The following is a 20,093-nucleotide window of genomic DNA, read 5'->3' as shown; positions in this document are numbered from 1 at the left end:
CTACTAATGTTGAGCTGGGGCCTGGTGCAGAACAGGTTGCTCAGTGAATATTTGATGAATAAATGAATGAGCAAATGGAATGATGAATGATGAAAATCTGTAGCTTTGGCACCAGAGAGTAAAGAAAAATAAATGACAAAGCCTTGAAACTGTATCTGTGATGGAAGAAGAACATTCTTCTCCATGGAGCATCCCTTTGAATTAGCTGTTCCTCAGGGGTACTGTTATTTAAAAGAAACAAACATCCAGAAAAGGGAACCCTTGTGCACTGTTGGTGGGATTGCAGATTGGTGCAGCCACTGTGGAAAGCAGTACAGAGTCTCCTCAAAAAACTAAAAATGGAACTTCTGTTTGACCCAGTGACCCTACTTCTGGGAATATATCCTAAGGATCCCAAAACATCAGTCAGAAAGAATATATGCAGCCTATGTTCATAACAACGTTATTTACAATAGCCAAGATCTGGAAACAGCCCCAGAGCCCATCAGTAGATGAATGAAAAAAAAAAAGATATGGTACATTTACACAATGGAATGCTATGCAGCTGTAAAAAAGAAGGAACTCTTACCCTTTGAAACAATGGACCAAGAGAATATTATGCTAAATGAAACAAGCCAGCCAGAAAGACAAATACCATATGATCTCACTCATATGTGGAATCTAATGAACAAAATAAACTGATGAACAAAATAAAACCAGAGCCATGGACACATGGAACAGACTGACGGTGACCAGAGGAGAGGGGATTAGGGGGATGGAAGAAATTAGCCAATGAACATATATGCACATATGCAAGGCCCATGGACAGAGACAACAATGTAGTTAAGGCAGCGGTGTGGGGGCGAGGGTTGGATAGAAGGGGCAAGAAGGGGAAATGCGGGACATTTGTAACAGTGTCAATAATAATAAATAAATAAATAGAAACAAACAGATGTACCCCTTGTGCATCAAAGTACAGTAACTTCTGTGCCTAAGACAGCACCTCACCCAGAACTTTTTGCTGGGTTTATTTTTTTTTAATTGAATGTATTGGGGTAACACTGGTTAATAAAATTACATAGGTTTCAGGTGTACAGTTCTATAATACATCAACTGTATATTGTATTGTGTATTCCCCACCCCAAGCCAAGTCTCCTTCCATCACCATTTATCCCTCCTTTACCCTCTTCTACTTCCCCCCGCCCCCCTTCCCTTCTAGTAATCACCATGCTGTTGTCTGTGTCTGTTCAGGTTTATTTTTTGTTAGCTAACAACGAGACACAGGTGAGTTGACCAAGGCCACATAAAGGCACAAGAGTGGAAATATCCCCCAGGGACTGGCTTGACTGGTTTTGTATTGACTGACTTATTTGTGTTATTTTCCAGCCAGAACCCTTGTTAATCTGTGGTTAGACTCAGTGCCACCTTTATTTAATTGTATCCTGTCTTGTTCCAGAAGCTTTTGAAGTATCTTACAAAGGCTATCTAATATAGCAAGATTTGTCTTTACAGTGAGAAAAATGAATTAAAGAGGAAACCAGGATAAGAATGTAAACTGGAAGCCAGAGTGAGATAAGGCACAAAATATATGCCATAAAGTCAATAGCCCAGCTATTGCAAAAATATTTGGCTCTGAGCTTCCCAGAAGCCATAGCAAAGAAGGGACAGAAAGAGTTATAGGAGTGGAAAGCAATCCAAGTGCACAGGTGATGCACAGGATTATTGGCAGGAGAGAGGACTCCCCTGGTCCCTTAAAGACGGGAACACCACCCTCAACGCATGCTTTCCTTATGTGTAGTATGAGCATCATCGGGGCTATTTCTTAGACTCTCCCTCTGTAGAAGGTAATGACCTCAATAGTGCCCAGGGGTCAAGGAGTACCATTTTTCTCTCCCTTTTGAGCAAACTGTGACCCAGCTCAAGGTCTGCTCAGTACTGGCAGGACACTTGCCTTTCCAGTAGGGGCGTCTCAATGACGACTATATAGGTAGAGGACCAGACAATGATGCTTTGTGGCTTTCAAGTCAGAGAAACCGGGTTCTGGTCCCAGTGCTGCCACCTACCAGTTGTGGGACCTCCAATGAGTGAGTCACTTCACCTTCCTGAGCCTCAGTTTCCCATTTGTAAAGTGGAGTGAGAATATCCACTTTGCAGACTTCTAGTAGTATTAAAGTTAAGACACAAAGTGCTTAGAATACAGAGGCCCTCAAAACTGGTGGCTGTGTTATTTCATTAGTCCAAGATGTGTATTATCTTCCTGACTATGTATATTTTCTTTAAAAAGTTTTTTTTAATTACTGACTTTTTAGAGAGAGGAAGGGAGAAAGAGAGATAGAGATAAAAGAGAAGCATTGATTTTTTTGCTACACTTACTCATGCATTCACTGGTTGCTTCTGGCACATGCCTGACCAGAGACTGACACCGCAGCCTTGGTGTAGTGGGATGATGCTCTAACCAACTGAGCAGCTGGGCCAGGGCTAACTCTGGATATTTTCTGACCACTTGTATAGGGGCAAGAAAGTCTACTTGCTAAAAAGGTAACTTTCTGTGTATTTACTCATTGTGTAAATACTGTGTTCAATACCACCGTAACCAAGAAGAAATGTGGGTGGTGGGTGGTGGGTGGCGGGTGGCCGCCATGAGGGCAGAAATCCAGCATTACCTGCAGCAGCTGCACAGGCCTGGTCTCCTGGCTGATGCTCCAGACCCTGTAGGAGAGACTGTTCAAGGCTTCGATTTGGTCCTTACAACACTTGATTTGCTCCCTGTACGCCTGGAGGGCAAGCTGGGTATTTTTGTCGATGAGTTTCTTAGCCAGCACTTCCTCTTCTTCAAGTAGTAATCTGAGTTCAGTGAATTTCCCTGTCAGCCAGGTTTTACTTGCTTCTGCATGAGCCTAAAGAGAAAACCAGATGCAGGTGATAAGAGTGCCACTAGGAATCCAGAATAATCAACATGAAAAAAAACTATTAGGACGTCTAAAAGCAAGGCAGCCAATCAAGGACAAGATCAACTTATAAAAACTCAAGCTTTTCTAAGTACCAGCCATAACCATTGGAACATGTATGGAGAAATAAAGGTCCTTTTTAAAACAGTGGACAAAATAGAAAAATATCTAAAAATAAAACCTAACAAAAACTGTAAAGATGTAGATAAAGAAAAGTATTAAACTATTCTAAAAGACATAAAAAGAATCCAAATGTGTGGAAGAAAAACCTGGCATTGCTGTAAAGATGCTATTTGTCTCCAACTATAAATCGGACACAATGCAAATGAAAGTCTTAACATGTAGATTAAACAAATATTACATTACCATGGGGAAGAATAGGCACAAAAAAGCCAAAAATTACTTTAGAAAGATCAGTGAAGGATGAGCTGCCTTACTAGATATCAAACAAACTGTAACACAACAGGATTTAAAACCACGTGGCTTCAGCATAGACTAAATGATCAACACAGAATGAAGAGTTTAGAAAAGATTATACATGTATGTATGATAATGGTGGGATTTCAAATTGTTAGGGGGAAAGGATGAACTATTCAATAACTGGTATTGGTACAATAGGCAATTAACCATGTATTTGATGAAAAGTTTACGTTAGATCCTTATACCATATATAAAAATAAATTCGAACAGAACCCTACCTATGAAGTGGTCTTGCCAGCAGATGTGAACCTGAATCTGATCAAGCCTCTAGATCTAAATAAAAGATTCAATATAGAGGACAGAGGAACATGTGATGATCCAATTAAGAAACACAACAAACATCTGCGTTTTGAAACTTTATTTCACTCCTAATTCAAACAAATAAGATGTGACATTTATAACAATTGGAAATGTGACCAGTGATTGGATATTCGATCATGTTAGGGAACAATGGTTAATTTTCTTAGGTGTGATGATGATACTATTTTTTAAAAAGTGAGTCCTTATCTTAAAGAGATAATGTGCTGAAACTTTTACAGATGAAATGGTACGTCTGGAATTTGTTTCTAAATATGTGTGTATGATTGAGGTTTTTCACAATACAGTAAACAAACAAAAGTAAATTCCAAACAGATTAAAACACCATACATTAAAAAATAATCTATTAGAATGAAATATAATTTATTATATTTTATTATGTTATTATAATTGTCCTGATTTTTCCTCCTTTGTCCACCTCTACGCAGCACCGCCCACTCCCTCAGGCAGTCCCCCCCACTGGTGTTCATGTCCACGGGTCATGTGTTCTTCGGCTACTCCATTTCCTACACTGTACTTAACATCCCCATGGCTATTCTGTGACTACCTATTTGTACTTCTTAATCCTCTCGCCTCTTTACCATTCCCCCACAACCCCTTCCCATCTGGCAACCATCAAAATGCTCTTAGTATCCATGATTCTGTCTCTATTCTTCTTGTTTGCTTAGTTTGTTTTTTTAGATTCAATTGTTTATTGATACATATTTTTGCCCTTTTATTATTCATAGTTTTGATATTCTTTTTCTTAAATAAATCCCTTTAATATTTCGTATAATAATGGTATGATGTTGATGAATTCCTTTAGTTTTTTCTTCTCTGGGAAGCTCTTTATCGGCCGTTGGATTCTAAATCATAGTTTTGCTGGGTACAGCGATCTTGGCTGTAAGGTCCCTGCTTTTCATGACTTTGAATATGTCTTGCCAATCCCTACTTGCCTGCAAAGTTTCTCTGGCGAGATCAGCTGACAGTCTTATGGGGGCTCCCCTGTGGGTAACTAACTTCTTTTCTCTTGCTGTTTTTAAGGTTCTCTCTTCATCTTTAACCTTTGGCATTTCAATTACTATGTGTCTTAGACTGGGCCTCTTTGATCCATCTTGTTTGGCATTATCTGTGCTTCCTGGACTTGCATGTCTATTTCCTTCACCAACCTAGGGATATTCTCTTTCGTTATTTTTTCAAATCGTTTTCCAATTTCTTGCTCTTTCTCTTCTCCTTCTGGCACCCCTATAATGCAAGTGTTGAGCCTCTTGAAGTTGAGGCTGCTTATACTGTCCTCATTGTTTTGGATTCTTTTTTCTTCTCATTCTGATAGGTTGTTTTTGCTTCCTTATGTTCCAAATCATTGGTTTGATTCTTGGCCTCATCCATTCTCCTGTTGTTTTCCTGTAAATTGTTCTTTATTTCAATTAATGTATCATTCATTTCTGACTAGATCTTTTTTATTCTGTTGAATTCCTCACTAAGTACCTTGAGCATCCCTGTTACCAGTGTTTTGAACTCTGCATCTGATAGATTGCTTATCTCCATTTCATTTAGCTCTTTTTCAGGAGTTCTGATCTGTTCTTTCACTTGAGCTATGATTCTTTTGTCTCTTTATTTTGGCAGCTTCCCTGTATTTGTTTCTATGTAGTAGGTAGAGCTGCTTTGACTCCGTGTCTTGGTCGTGTGGCCTAATGTAGTAGGTGTCCTGTAGGGTCCAATGGCACAGCCTCCCCTATCACCCAACGTGGGTACTCGAAGTGCACCTTTTGTGTGGGCGGAGTATACCCTTCTCTTGTAGTTGAGCCTTGGTTGCTGTTGGCAGATCAATGGGAGGGATTTACCCAGGCCAGTCAGCTGCAAGGACTGGCTCTGATCACTGACCACCAACCTCTGCCCTCTGTGGAGGATCAGCTGCGTGGGAGCAGGGTGGTGCTGCTCTGACGTCATCTGCTCTTCACTGGGTGCACTGGCCCTGGGGTTTCCTGGGTGGTGCAGGCCAAGGCTAGCCCCCACCTGTTTTTGCCCCAGGCCACCCTGCCTGAGCTATAAAGCACTCTGAGATGGCTGCTACTTGTGCTGGGGTTGGAGATTCCCCTGGGAAGCCAAGCTGTGAATCTAGGCTGGCTGCTGCTAGTGCTGGGCCTGGGGCTCACTGAGGCCAGCTGTTGCTTGTTTGAGAGGATTTGAGAAACTGTGAAACCTGAGCCAAGACCAGCCATTCATATGGAAAAGTAGCTTGGGTGTGCCTGTTAGTTGGGTGAGGCAGAGTCTCTGGGGATCTCCAAGGTGGGGCAAAGAGTGTTAGTCAGGTTGACAGAGTCTCAGATATGGCACCAACTTGCTGGCTCTGTTGGGAAAGGGTTTAGAAAAGGGACAATGGCCTCTGCTTGCCCCAATGCCAGACACTTCAGCCTCTCCCATTATGCCATGGGTACCTTTCAAGCTGCTACCCTAGTGCTGGAGCTCAGAGGGAGTGAATCTGAGTAGGTGAGTCTGTGTGTGGGTTCTTTAAGTGGAACTGCTTGGAGCTCCAGAAGTTTCTTCTAACTCAATCCCTGCTGATTTTTGCAGCCAGAAGTTGTGGGGACTTATCTTCCTGGCACTGGAACCCTGGGCTGGGGGGCCTGGCGTGAGTCTGGGACTGCTCGCTGCTGAGATATCCCTCCCGAATTTTTATCCACCACATGTGGGTGAGTAACCAACACATTCCGCCCTGCGCCCCTCCTAACAGCCTGGATGGATGTGGTTTTTTAATTCTGTAGTTGATACACTTCCATTCAACTCAATTTTTGACAGTTCTGAGTGATGGTTGCTCTATATTTTAGTTGTAATTTTCATGTGCTTGTGTGAAGAGGCAGGCCATGTCTGCCTACGCTGCCATCTCGACTGGAAATTCCCCAATTTTTTTTTAATTTGAAATTAGAAGACCTCTGTAGGAGGAACCCAAAATTCAGAGAGCAAGAAGGGAGCCATGGTAGATTTAACCACATAAAAAATGAAACTTCCTAAGAGGAAGGCAGTGTAAACAAAGCTACATGACAGGTTACAGACTACACAGGCTTATTATTCATAACACCTAGTTTTAAAAAAGAAATCATCCCACTTAACAATGGGCCAAAGATTTGCAAGGGCCCACGATGTGTAACACTGGGCCTCCCAACCAAAGAAGCAAGTGGTATAATCAGAAAACACTTTCTGGCCATCAGACTGGGAGAATTTTAACTGATGGGTCACATCGGAGCCTGTAAGACACTGTGGGTGGTAGTGTCTATTGGTACTGCATTTTCAGAGGGTGATTGGACAATATCAAAATTTTAAATGCATAAATTCTGTGAGGTAGGAGTTCCTCTTGTAGGAACTGATTCTAGAAAATGTTCTCACACGTGCGCCAAGATGCTTACTGCAGCATGTTGGTGATAGAGAAAAGTTGGGCAAATTTTATAATATGGGAAGTGTGTATATATGTTTTTGCAGAAACTATGCTGTATTCACACACTGAATATATAGTGATGAAAAAGAATGTAGTGTTCTGACACAGGCTGCGACATGAATGAACCTTGAAGACATTACGCTAAATGAAACAAGCCAGACGCGAAAGGACAAATACTGTATGATTCCACTAACATGTAATATTTAAAATAGGCAAGTTCATGAAGACAGGGAATGAATTGGAGGGTCCATGCGCTGGCTGGAGGGGAAGCGAAAGTAGCTGGGTAACAGTTCCAGAGATTATGTTTGGGGAAATGAAAACATTTTGGAAATAAACAGTGGTGATGGTTGCACAACACTGGAAATGTAATTAATGCTGCTGAATCGTGCAGTTAAAAATGGTTCAAATGGTAATGTTTGTGTTATGTACACTCATATTTTACCACACCCACCAAAAGAATGCAGTGGGCCTGCATGTTCTGTCACGGAAAGCTCCCCAAGACAACATGCGATAAAGAGCAAGTTACAGAATAACACACATAGGATGATCCCATTTATGGAAAAGATAACAAAACAAGAACTATAATCTTTGAATATACACATCTGTATGTTCGCAAGTACATTTAAAATATCTGTTGGCTGTGGTCATGTTTGGGAAGAAAGGGGGGATTGAAGAGATGGCCAAGGATAACTCTCATTTTGTACTTCCTATAGTTCTCTACTCCATTCTACAATAATATACTACTGTTTACATTTTAAAAAATGAGCATGTGTTCATGTATTACAAGTACAACTTAAAAATATAAAACAGAAAATCACTTGGGGAAAAAAAACCCCCAAAACTTAGGCCAGCCTCTTCCCTCAGCCCAGACATCTGCAGAGCCCACGCGGAGAACGACCCTGGCACCTGAGCAGATGGGGTGGGCAGGCTGACCCGTGATACCACGTCTCTCCTTGATGGGGCAGGAACATGTGGTTCGGCAGGATCACGGGGGTGGGTTCCCGAAGCCTGTGTTTCTTATCCAATGTTCTAGGCAGTGGTTAGGTCCTGAGGCTGGCTTATGCCACCACATGCCATATAGGTTAAATGGTCTTTGGGCTAGCCTGGAAATTAGTCTGCAGTTACAATGTGGCTTCTATGGGTCATTGAGCCTGGACACAAATATGTCTTGGCTGAACGACCAAGTAAAGGAAAGAAAATGTATTCTGAACCTTAGATTTATAAACAAATTTTCAAAGCATGGTATGTAAACAGAGGACCTTTCTTTAGAAACCAAGAAAGCAACACTCTGTATCTCCTTCTAACAAAGCTATGTTCCAGGAAGTTTCTACAGATCCACTCTGTAAAGAAGAATATACAAACGAATCTTAATGACACTATACTTTGTTATAACTGAAAATATCCACAGGAAAACTTAAGGTTGCCCTGGCTGAGTAGCACAATTGGTTAGAACATCGTCCTGATATGCCAAGTATGCAGATTCAATGCCTGGTCAGGGCATACACGAGAATCAACCAATGAATGCATCAATAATTGGAACAACAAATCCATGTTTCTTTCCCAATCTCTGTCTCTCTCAAATCAATAAGTAAAACATTTTTAAAAAAAGAAAACTTGAGGTGTCAGCATATGAGGCTGATGATGCAATATGGTTAAAATTATACAGAGAGAGAGGGAGAATTCTGGCAATGCAACAGGAAAGTATGCTGTCTGGTGTAGGCTGTATTGGTTCAAAATGAAACTGGATCCCAGACTGCACTGGGCTGTTGTTTGGACGCGGCTGGACGGGGCTGGGCTGGGTGAAGGTCTGACAGAGTCTAGCTGAGGAAGGTCTAAGGACTGTGGGAGAGGAGGAACCTGAGCAGCGATTGGAGGTCTGGGCACGGGAGGTGAAGGGTCCTGCTCGCCAAGTGCCAGCTGCTGTGCGACTCCGTCCCTGCCCAGGCCCCTGAAGCCCCAGGGAAAGAGGAGCCTGTGAGGAGAATGAAAAAGACTATTTTGCAGAAAATTGGACAGTCCTGCTATGGATGCCTCTCAGGGGCATCCCTTAGGGAAGGAGGTGTGCGGGGCAACCCTGCCCAGGCCCCGTCAGCTCTGACACCCAGGCACTTTGATACGTGGCAGAGGCCGGCAGCAGGAGGCAGAGGAATGGCTGTGCCCAGCAGGGCGGGGGAGCCCAGTGGCATCGTCACGGTCAACGGCAAGGCCTGGTTTGTGCCACCCCGCTGGCCCCAGACCCCATGCTCTGGCTCAGTCCTTAGAGCTCTAGCGGGTCATAGGGAACAGGCAAAAAGCCCGGAACCGAGGATGCTGGTATACTCCCCGGGGTGCCTGTCTAGGCCTATGTGCCTCAGGTCTGTTTCCTGGCCTTCCCTCCGCCCCGCAGCCCCCCTCTGTTGTGTCAGGCAGAGGGGCTGCCTGCGGCAGGCAAGGATCCCCCTCCATGTTCGGTCAATAGGAGGAGGAACTAGAGGGAGGACAGAGAGTGAGGGGAACAGCCAGGTGGCCCCTGCCTCCCTGAGCCCCCTCCACCCGCCTGCTCCCACAAGCCCGCTCTGGTTCCAGCTCCTGCCTAGGTGGCCCTGGACTCTACACTCTGCTAATATTGTCGCCTTCTGGGGTAAAGGTGCTTCCTGCTGGTTGGTGCCCGCTGACTCACAACGCCCTGGTTGGCTTCTCTGCCCACTCCAAGCCCATCACCATTCCCTGTATTTATCCCCTCTGGGTGAAATCCTCAAAGTGGCTTCTGTCTTTCTGGGTACAGCCATGGCTCCAGGTCCATCTCTACCCTCCTATGTGACCAATGGCTATTCCCTCTTCCTGGGTAGCCCCATTTCCAAGGGCCTTTCAGCCAGAAAGCCTATGCACATTTTAGACTTATTTTATAATTTTCATAATTATATTTTATTTTTAAAAGATTTTAGGGAGGGGCAGAGAGAGAGAGAAACATTGATGTGAGAGGGAAACACTGATGTTTCTTTTGCACACCCTCAACCGAGGGCCTGGCCCGCAACCCTGGGAAAAGAACTGGTGACCGTTCAGTTCACAGGCCAGCACTCAGCCCACAGAGCCACACCGGCCAGGGCAGTTTATGCACTTTCTAAATCCCGCCCTAGGGCTGGATTCAATAGACATTAATCCTACTGAAATATATACACTTTTTCTTCATTTATAAAAGTATCCAAAGCTCATTGTAGAATATTTGTAAGATTCAGAATGAAGATGCATATTATCATCTTATCCCAGTTTGAATAAAAAGTTAGGGTAGCAGGCAAGTGTTGAATTTTCCCTACACCTGTATGTATTAGCCCCCTGAGGAGCCACAAGGGAGAAGCAAACAGCCTATTGACAAGGCGGAGAAAATCATTTAACAAGTGTTGGTCGGGGATCAATGGCCAAGTTCTCAACTGTTCTGTGAAAAGGTATGGTTAGTTAGGCATGTTCATTGGCTTCTGAACAGTAGACTTTGGACATGTATAAACTTTACTGCTTTTAATTTATTTATCAAACTGTTTTATAGATTAATTTCCAGGTGAATGGCCTTTTCCTTGGAACTGTCCCTGTGTAAACAAATACAGAGCGGCATGCTTGCCCCAGACCACGCTGCCGCAAACCGCTAGCTGCAGTTGGACAGAACGCACAAGAAGCCTCACACACATCTGGGCCTGTGGAACCCGATGCGTCACTTGGAAGTGTGTCCTAAAGGAAACAGATCAAGGTGCCAAAAGATGTTCACTGCGTGCTATTTTATATTCGTGGAACCCTGGAAATGATCTAAATGTTCAACATTAGGAATATGGCTTAATGAATCAAGCTTTATCTCCTGAAAAAAAAAAACAACAACAAAAACCCAAAACCCACACTCAAACAAATAACAAAAAGGAAATCCTCAGATGCCCCTAAAAAAAGGGAACTTTGTCAGAGCCGCAGGCACAGAGGACGAGCTGAGTGACCCGGGGCGGTGGTCATGGGGGTGTCTGAGAGCACGCCACACAGGGGCCTGCTCATTCAGGAGGGTGCTTGGGGCCAGCAGCGTCAAGCCCGGGTCACAGAGAGCAGCTCCGTCCATGAACCAGGCACCAGAAAAACTCTCCCCACTGGCTAGAGAAGCGGCAAGGAATCCTGTCATTCATCCAGGGTCATGGGAGAAAAGAGGGTCACTAACAAAATGAATAAATAAACCCAACAACAGGCTTGGACTCTAAATTCGTGGAACCTCAAAGCTAAAAATGTCACATGACAACTGGTCTGGAACTGCTGAAACTCATAGAGTCCCTGGCAGAGTCACATGCCACAGTGCTCTGAAGGGGCACTCTCACAACCCAGGGCCTGTGGGACACCAGGGGGTACTCCTACTGAAGGCATGAGGAAGATGCAGATGTCAAGTCAGGTGGGGAAGTGAGCCATCATGCCTTGTCTCTATACTGGGGACACGATACTACATAAAAGAATCTAACTGCACAGAAAAAAACAACAACTCAAAATATGACTAGTGGTTGGCATGAAGTGGCTGACTTATGGCTGAATTTTTAAAAAGCTGCTTGCTGACCAGGAACTGCAATGTATATGCCAAGAAGGCAGCCTTGTGACACAGTGAGGAGAATGGGCAGGCAGGGGCCGGGAGGTCTGGGCAACACAGGTCCTTCTCATGAGTATCCTCTGCTCGGCTCTGAGAGCTCCCACGTGGGAGTGTAAGCCTAGGGTGGCCACATCTTCCTCCTTTTTTACATCTAACTTTTTATGCAAATACCTCTCAGCTTTAAAATGCTGACCACTACTTACATTTTTCTTAGCACCTTCAGAGGGCCTCTTAGGTTTAAGTCTAATAAAACATATTTAGGGTTTGTGTGCAGAAAATTACAAAATGCTGACGAAAGAAAACAAAGATCTAAATAAGAGATATACCATGTTCATGAATTCTCAAATGCTGTAATTAGACAGATAGAGGATGAATTAGTGACTGCTAGGAGTTAGGGATTGTTGGGGGCAGGTCTGGGGAGACTATAAAGGTGTAGCATGAGGGAGATCTTAGTGGTGATGGAACAGTTCTATATTTTTATCACAGTGGTAGTTACTTGAATTTACACATGTGATAAGTTGACATAGAACATATATGCACACTGCCAATTTTCTGGTTTTGAAATTGTAAGTAAGTTAGTTAAGATATAACCCTTGGGACAAACTAGGTGAAAGGCACACACTTACTATCTTGGCAACTTCCTGTGAATCTGTAATTATTTCAAAATAAAAGTTTGAAAATGGAGGAGGTTAAAAGAAAGAAAACCATTTCTTAGATTAAGCTGCAACCTGTCCCCTTAGACTATCCATGTGAATCCTAACTCTTGTCTTGGGGCGGGGGGGTCCCACACTCGTTCTGCTCAGAGATTTGCAGATAGTGAACCTGTGCCTCGCAGTCCTGGCTAAATAGCCCAAAGCACCTCCGCCATCCCCATCCGTGTGCCAACTTTGTTTCTAAATCTTTTGGAACTGATTTATCTACCTGGGATTGGAGTCCTGCTCTTGGAGACATGAGGGACACTCTTAATAACTAAGCCAGGGCGACAGGTATAAACAGCGACTGTCCTCGGCAAACTGGGGCCAGTGGTCATCGTTCAGGTAATGGATGCCGGGCAAGCAGAAGCCAATTCTATGACCTGGCCTTGGCACCTCCACTTCTTAGGTGGAGCTGAAACCTACCCCCATAGACTGTCTGCGTGGACCCTAACTCTTGTCTTGGGAGCCTCATGCTCTATCTGATCAGAGGTTCGCAGACATCGGGCCTCTGCTGCGGGCTACTGCCAGTCTGTCTCCCTGGCTTGTGGTGGTCAGGCCGGGGCTCACAGAGCTCCCGGGGAAACAGGTCCTGGGAAGACGGTTCGCAGAGGCCGAGAGGGTTAGGGACTGGCTGAGATCATACAAAAGGCCCCTAGAGACAGAACAACTTTTCCACAGTCCAAATGGCAGCTCAAGATAACACTGACCCCCACTCCCACTTAAAACCCACAAAAGAATCCATTTAAATAAACATCGTTAGGAAAGGAGAAGTGTGAAGAAAGTAAATATTTGTGGAATATATACCTTACTTGCTTTCACCACGGCCGAGCTACTTGTATGTTCCTTAGCTGTATTTTGCTCGGTTTAAGGCATTCAGAAGCTGGAGGACTAGTCCTTTCGAGAGAATGGCCTTGGTGAGGGGGCAAAAAAAACCCTCCCTCCAGTTGGTGAGCGCCTCCGGGCGAGGCTAGGGTACTGGGCAGGGGCAGGCTCGCCATGAAGCTCATGGAACAGTAGCCGCTAGACCCCTTAAAGGTATAATTTTGATTCATTCACACTGGATGGCTATTGTTGGGCTGGCTGTTGTCATTTTTTTATCTGACAGTCTAAGGGTAAAGAGGTCAGTGCCCCTGACTAAAGAGTCAGGTGCTGGCATGTTTTAAATATTCTCGCAGTACAGCAGTGTACCAATGGCCCACTGCTGGAAAGTCGCTGCCCTAAATTATAGACGCCCCAGGTCCCACCGAACCTGATCGGCCCCCTTTGAGGTCGGTTTTTATTTTTCCTTGGCTTCCTACTGGGGAGACCCTTGTGCCCGAGGAGAAATGTGGACATCTCAACTGGGATGAGGAAGCAATGCTCACTTGCCTTGAGCTGCTCGGCAATGTCTTCTATCTGGCTTTTGTTGTCTTCTTGCTGCTGCTTCTTGGTTTCCAGCTGCTTTAAACATTCTTGGGTGACTTTCTGTATGTAAAGGAGTTAGGAGAAAAGTCTTAAAATTGTCACTTTCATGATACAGGACTCCCCAGGGGTCGTCTCCTGTCACCTGTGTTGCATTTCAGCTGAGGTATCTGAGACTTGGAAGGTTGAGATGACTTGCCCAAAGTCGAGCAGCAAGTTGAAGGATGAGCTGCAAGCTGGGGCTCCTCTGATTCTCAGAGACCCACATCAAGGCATCTTTTCCTAGGACAAGCCTGCACGTGACCTGCTTTTCCAGTCCCTCAAATAGGACCTTAAGGTAAGCAGCTTGGGGGCAAGGGACGAGAATTCACTTACAGAGCGAATATTGACCGAGCAACTATTATGTGCTGGGCCTTGTGCTAGGAGCTGCCCTTGTGGAACTTGCATTCCAGTGGGGTCTGTGGCCCTCTGGCCTGGATTGGGGTTCAGAAGCCTGGCATGAGTCAGAGGTCTGTGGGGTTCACGCACCCCTCTCCCTCCCACCTGCAATGGCCACTTTTTCCAAGGCCTGCTCTGGGACCCTCTCCCTGCCAGTGGGACTTCACCGCAGCCCCTCCCCATTCCAGCCTTTTTTTGGCTGGCCCTACGCTCCACTGCTGGGCTGACCGGGAGCCTCCTGAGGGCAGGCCTGCTCCACTCCTGGCCTCCCCGTAGGGCCCAGAGGATGACCTAGAAGTGTTTGCTGAGTCAAACAGAATAACCAGGGGCTGCCAACTTCAAGTGGACACCCAGCAAATTAAGAGCACAAGTCCAGGAGTCAGAGGAGTCCTCACTCCTCTAAACCTCAATTTTTCTCAGCTGTAAATATGGAGATAACCTCCTAGCGTTGCTGTGAAGAATAAATACACTAAGTGCTTGGTGTGGTTAAGTATTTGCTACTAAGTACACAGTATTATTCTATACTGTGGGAGTGAGGACACAATAGGAACCCAAGTCCCAGGAGCATATCCCAACCCCACTCTGATTTCTAAGCCTTCAAGTCTAGCTCCTGCCCATCAGCCAAGGCAACCCGGCCTCCTGATGCCTCCGTCCTCCAGCCACAGGGCATTTCTCCTGTTTTGGTACTTGATGAAACCCTACTCTTCCTTCGAGGCCAATTCCAAAGGTACCTCCTCCAAGAAATCTCCACGGGCTTCTTGTCCCTGTTTCACACTGTCTTCTATCTGGCTCCCACTGACCACTGCCTCAGGTGTCCCTGTTATAATACTAACCACACTGTCGTCCCTGTTCTCCCTCTACCAGCCAGGGAAGTCACCTCGAGGTCAGGGAAGAATTGATCTATTCCTTGACTCATGGCCCAAGTTATGTGCTGAATGGATGTTTGATGAATGAATGAATGAATGAATGGATAGATGAGTAGGCACAAAATGGGTACACATAGGTAGGTAAGTAGACTTACCTATGAGACCCACAGCCATGTCTCTGGACAGCACCCTTGTTAACTATGGAAAACAGCCTTTTGAGGAGCTCTTATAATACAGCCATATTATATAACAAAAGGAGGACCTTAGGGGCACAGGCTGGATTTGAATCCGGGACTCCACCTGCTGGACTGACCCTCACAGGGCCCCTTCTCACCTTGGAGCTCCAAGGTAGTTAACAATGTGATCATATGAAGTCATGCCATGCAAGGGAAAGAGGTCATTTATTGTGGAGATGGGTTCATCATGGAAGACATCTTGGAGGTGCTAGTGGCAGAATCAACTTCTGCTTGAGGCAGGTGGGCCTGTATAACCCAGAGAGGTGGAGGGATTTGACTGGAGCCACACAACAAGTCCACCGCAAGGCTGGAAGAGAAGTCCAGGGCCCCTGCCACTGTTAAGATAGCAACTGTGAGGGCTCCCAGGTGAGAAGGGACCCGTCGGGGCGGTCCATCGGGTGGAGTCCTGGGTTCAAGGCCTGCCCCTGCCTCCAGAGCCTGCCTTTCCTTATGGATAAAATGGCTGTCCTAGCTCCCCACAGGCAGTTGTGCCTGAGGAATGGGAGTGTGTTGAGGGGCCGGGCGGAGGCAGGGTAGGCCGAGGTGAGAGCTGAGGCTGCTCCCCTCCAATCTGGCAGTCCACAGCCCCTCCCTGTGAACTCCAGGAGAGAAAACGAGAGATATTTGTGTAGCTCTCCAGGCTACATGGCCATTTTCTAATAGGGAGAGATTTTAATCTTTGTTAAAGGCTGATTTTTTCCACCCCCAGGTCAGTGTGGTGGACCCGCCATGGTGGCTGAGGTCAAGGGTATCTGGGAATGCGCCCGGGACCCCAAGTTCTCGTTCCCAAACGCACTTCTTCTGCAGGTTAACTGTTGGCCTTGGCTTGCCTTTGCCCTATCTTGGACACGTTTCTCAATCTGAACAACAGGTCGGCCACCTAGATGAATGTTGGGCTGTCTTGAGGTTTTCAGGTCCCACTGGGAACTGGCAGCCGGACACCGGGCTTGCACCAGCACTCCCCGCCCCCCCCCCCCCCCCGCCACGCGCCCCAGCGTCCCCACCTGCACGTGCGCAGCCTCTTCCGAAGCCAGGCCCACTGGGTGGCCCCGGTGCGCCCCTAGCACGGGGCACAGCGCGCACACGCAGAGCCGGCAGCGGCGACAGAAGAGCTCGGCGGGGCGGTCATTGTGCTCCGGACAGAGGCAGCTGCATGCGTTCTCCGACTCGGCGGGGCGTGGCCCCTCAGGTGTTCCATTTAGCAGCGCTTCGCTCTCCATTCACTCTCTCAGTTTTGGGCCGCAGCGCAGCGGTATAGGGCAGGGCGCGAGTGGGAAATCGAAAGCAGGACAGCGGGGCGGGGCCCCCGGCTCGAGCCGGCCCAGCTCCGGGGTGGAAGGGGGCGGTGCGCCGCTGCTCGGGGATGAGGGCTGGGGGACCGCGGCTGCATCATCACCTTCCTGCCCCTCAGGGTGCTCTTCCGCCCCACTGCCCGAAGTCTCTAGGCGGTGCTGAAAGTTCAGGCCTGGTCTAGCCTGCTTTATGTTGCGCCTAGGAGTGGCCACAGCAGAAATGAAGGTTCGCTTCTGCATACCTTAAAATAAAACAACTGGTTTTTTTACCAACGAAATGGGTTTACTTGGGAATAGCAGAGGAATTGCAATTCAGGACAAGCAAGCTATAGCAACAACCATGGGCAAGTCTGACAAGCAAAGGAAAGGATAGTTACTGTATAGAGAAAAAGGAGGAAGGTGGGAGGGGTCATTTTGAAGGAAAGGGAGAGCTCATGATGGTGACAGTTGTTCATTGGCTGAGTTGGTGGGCAGGAAGGAAACCTTCCTTTTTCCTGCTGGAATGGTAAGGTAGTATCCACTGGCGAGGCGCATCTCTTCTGCTTGCCCCTACTTAACAATTCTTCCTGTTGGGGTCTATAATTGACTTAGCGTGGTAGTGCCTGAGGGCGCCCCCTTCTGGCCTCCCAACTCCGTTTTAAATGAGGGTTCCCTTGAGTTTCACACTCCTAAAGGGCTAACCGGAAGGAAGTGGGCTCCCCACCGCGACCCTTAGTGAGGCTAGTCCAGTCATGCTCAAAAAACTGCAGCCCCGTGGATGGGACCAGGTTGGCTACGGCCTTCTGGGGTGGGATGGGATGCATTTACCTACCCTTAACCACTTTCCCTTGATTCTCTCTCGCCCTTTCCCCAGGAGAAATTACCATTCCCACAATTGTGAGAAACATCCTGGAAATTCCAATTGCCCCAGGTAAAAGTTCCAGCCTCAACAGAATGTAAATTGGTACAACCATTATGGAAAAAAACGGCATGGAGTTTCCTCCACAAGATACGATCCAGCAATCCCCCTTCTGGGTATTTATCCAAAGAATGTGAAGTCCCAATCTCGAGAGAGATGTACTCCTGTGCTCATTTCAGCAGCATTCACAATGGCCAAGATGTAGAAACAACTTAATGTTCCTCAATGGATGAATGGATAAAGAAGATGTGGAATATGTATACAAAGTAAAATGTTACTGAGACCTAAGAACAGAAACCCTGCCATTTGTGACATGGATGAGCCTGGAAGACATTATACTAAGTGCAATAAGCCAGACAAAGACAAAACCTATATTGTATCACTTATACGTGAAATCTAAAACAAACAAACAAAAAACATGGTTGCCAGGGTAGGGGGGAAGGGTTCCAACTCAATAGAAGATGCATAAATTCTGGAAATTTAATATACATCATGGTGACTATAGTAAATAATACTGTATTGTATCCTAGATATTTGTTGAGAGAAGATCTCAAGAGTTCTCACCACACACAAAAAAATGGTAACTATGTGAGGTGATAGGTGTGTTAACTTGATTGTGGTAATCATTTCACAGTGTCTGCATGTATTAAATCACCACATCGTGAAACTTTAAAAAAAATCACAACCCAAATACATACAATTTTTATCGATCATACCTGAATAAAACGGGAGGGCAGGGTCTAGCTCCCACCTACAAGGCCCTTGGCTTTTAATACCTTTAATCCCTGTTGGCTGTGCTCGAAGCTTGGCTTGTTTCCAGGCCAAGGAACAGGCAATTTCCTCGGCTTAGACCACTTTCCCCAAATGCCCATTGTCCTGCTTACTCTCATTTATCCTTCAGGTGTCTGCACAAACATCACCTCCTCCAAGAAACCTTCATTGCTTCTCCTCCCAAAGCAACCTACATTTCCCCGATCCTGGCCCTCCCCTTCCCTCAAACCATGACTTAAAACATCAGAGGGCAGGGACAAATTCTGTCTTACCTGTTTCTCAGTCTGGAAAAGTAGGTACTTGTTATTTGTGGAACAAATTAAGAAAAGGAACGTTCCATGTATTAAAATGTATAGGCAGATGATGTTTATTATTTTTTTAAATATTCTTTCCATAGCACGATTCCACATATATTTATTTTCACTTCAATTTATTTACTTATTTTTTACAAAGGTACAAGGAATTTCAGAAACAACATTAAAACAATCAAACTGCTTCAGGCACGGTTTTGTATGAAAAACATAGATCAATTTCTGACTTCCTGCTTCCCTCTATGATCCAATCTCAAACTTTTGTTCCAAGAAGAACAATTACTATAGCACTAAAGTGGATACACCCTGAAGCTCATCTCCCAGTGCTGTCTTTATTCTCGGAAAGTTCCTGAGCCAACAGCCAAGGGCTTCCCAGGGCCCGGAGTAGAGACAAGCACACATTCTGCCCACTGCCCTGAGCATGGAGGCCTGGCCCTGCAGACTCTGAGCAAGTGCCATTTCATCAGTTAAGAACATAAACAAAAAAAGTAATCTTTAAAAATGGCTTAAAAAAATATCTGATAAAAATTACCTATCCCTCTCCCTGGCTGTGAAATAATTTAAATAATTTACTCTAAATGTAAAAAAAAAAGATTTGTTCATGGATGCCTTCGTACTGTTGCTAGGCGCGAGGTCTGGATCCCTTTGGGGCGGGGCGAGTGGGAGGAGCCATTCGGGAAGCTCTGGAGACTCAGCCCCACCTCCACCACTTTGTAGCCATGCCTTTGGGCATGAAAGTTTCTTTGTCCTCTGAGGCTAGACTTCCCTCCTGAAGAAGGGGACAATCATGCATGACTGACCCCCGGTAGAAGAGGATGTGTCAGTGAGTGGAGGTGGGAGGGCTTTGTAAACTGTGAAGTGCTGGCCGCAAATGAGGCATCCAGTGGAATTCCCCTTCCCTGATACCTGGGAGTTGGTCTTTGGCAAGCTTGGCGGGCCCCTGCTACTGAGTAAATGGAGGACAAGACAAGCAATGGGGTGCCTGGCACGTGCAGCCCGACAGGTGGACTCGGCCATGGCTAGGGGAGGGGACAATCAGGAGCACACAGCGCCTGTCCTGCAGGAATGGGGGTGGGGATGTGGGGGTTTGGGGCTTGGGTAGAGACCTGGCAGAGGGCTCCAAACAATGCTTCCTGATTTCAGCCTCTGGCCAGGACTTGGAGGGCAAGGTTGGAATCCCAGCTCCTGGTCCTTGTCTTTCCTGTAGGTAGGTACAGATGGTCTAGCCCAGGGTCTCCACCCTCACTGTATTGCAGAATCACCTGGGAGCTTACAAAAATAAACATGAGGCCGGCTCTGCTGATTCAGCTTCCACTGGTCCAGGTTGGGCCTGGCCATCTGTATTTCCTGAACACTCCCGAGGGGATTTTAAGGTGCAGCTTGGGTCGAAACCAACCAGGCCAGGTGGCCTCCTGCAGTGCCCATCCTAGCTCCAGGATTATCCTGTGTCAAGGGCAAAACTTGTCTGC

At 46.1% G+C, this 20,093-nt stretch overlaps 1 protein-coding gene across 1 annotated transcript in view; it reads right to left on the bottom strand.

Moving 5' to 3' along the window:
• The window catches only part of TRIM14 (tripartite motif containing 14), a 29,099-nt gene extending 12,527 nt beyond the window's left edge, over positions 1-16,572 (bottom strand). The window contains exons 1-3 of the mRNA XM_054584951.1: positions 16,357-16,572; positions 13,780-13,875; positions 2,643-2,876 (exon numbers count right to left, since the gene is read on the bottom strand). Of these exons, the coding sequence (XP_054440926.1) occupies positions 2,643-2,876; positions 13,780-13,875; positions 16,357-16,572 (546 nt within the window). The remainder of the gene's footprint in view (positions 1-2,642; positions 2,877-13,779; positions 13,876-16,356) is intronic.
• Between the last annotated feature and the right edge of the window lie 3,521 nt (positions 16,573-20,093).

Source organism: Pteronotus mesoamericanus, unplaced genomic scaffold, assembly GCF_021234165.1.
Source record: "Pteronotus mesoamericanus isolate MK-2021 breed Mesoamerican mustached bat unplaced genomic scaffold, CSHL_Meso_final contig_78, whole genome shotgun sequence".
In the NCBI taxonomy this organism is placed as follows: Eukaryota; Metazoa; Chordata; class Mammalia; order Chiroptera; family Mormoopidae; genus Pteronotus; species Pteronotus mesoamericanus.
Note: the sequence above shows the minus strand (reverse complement) of the source record. Positions and strands in the feature narration are given on the sequence as shown.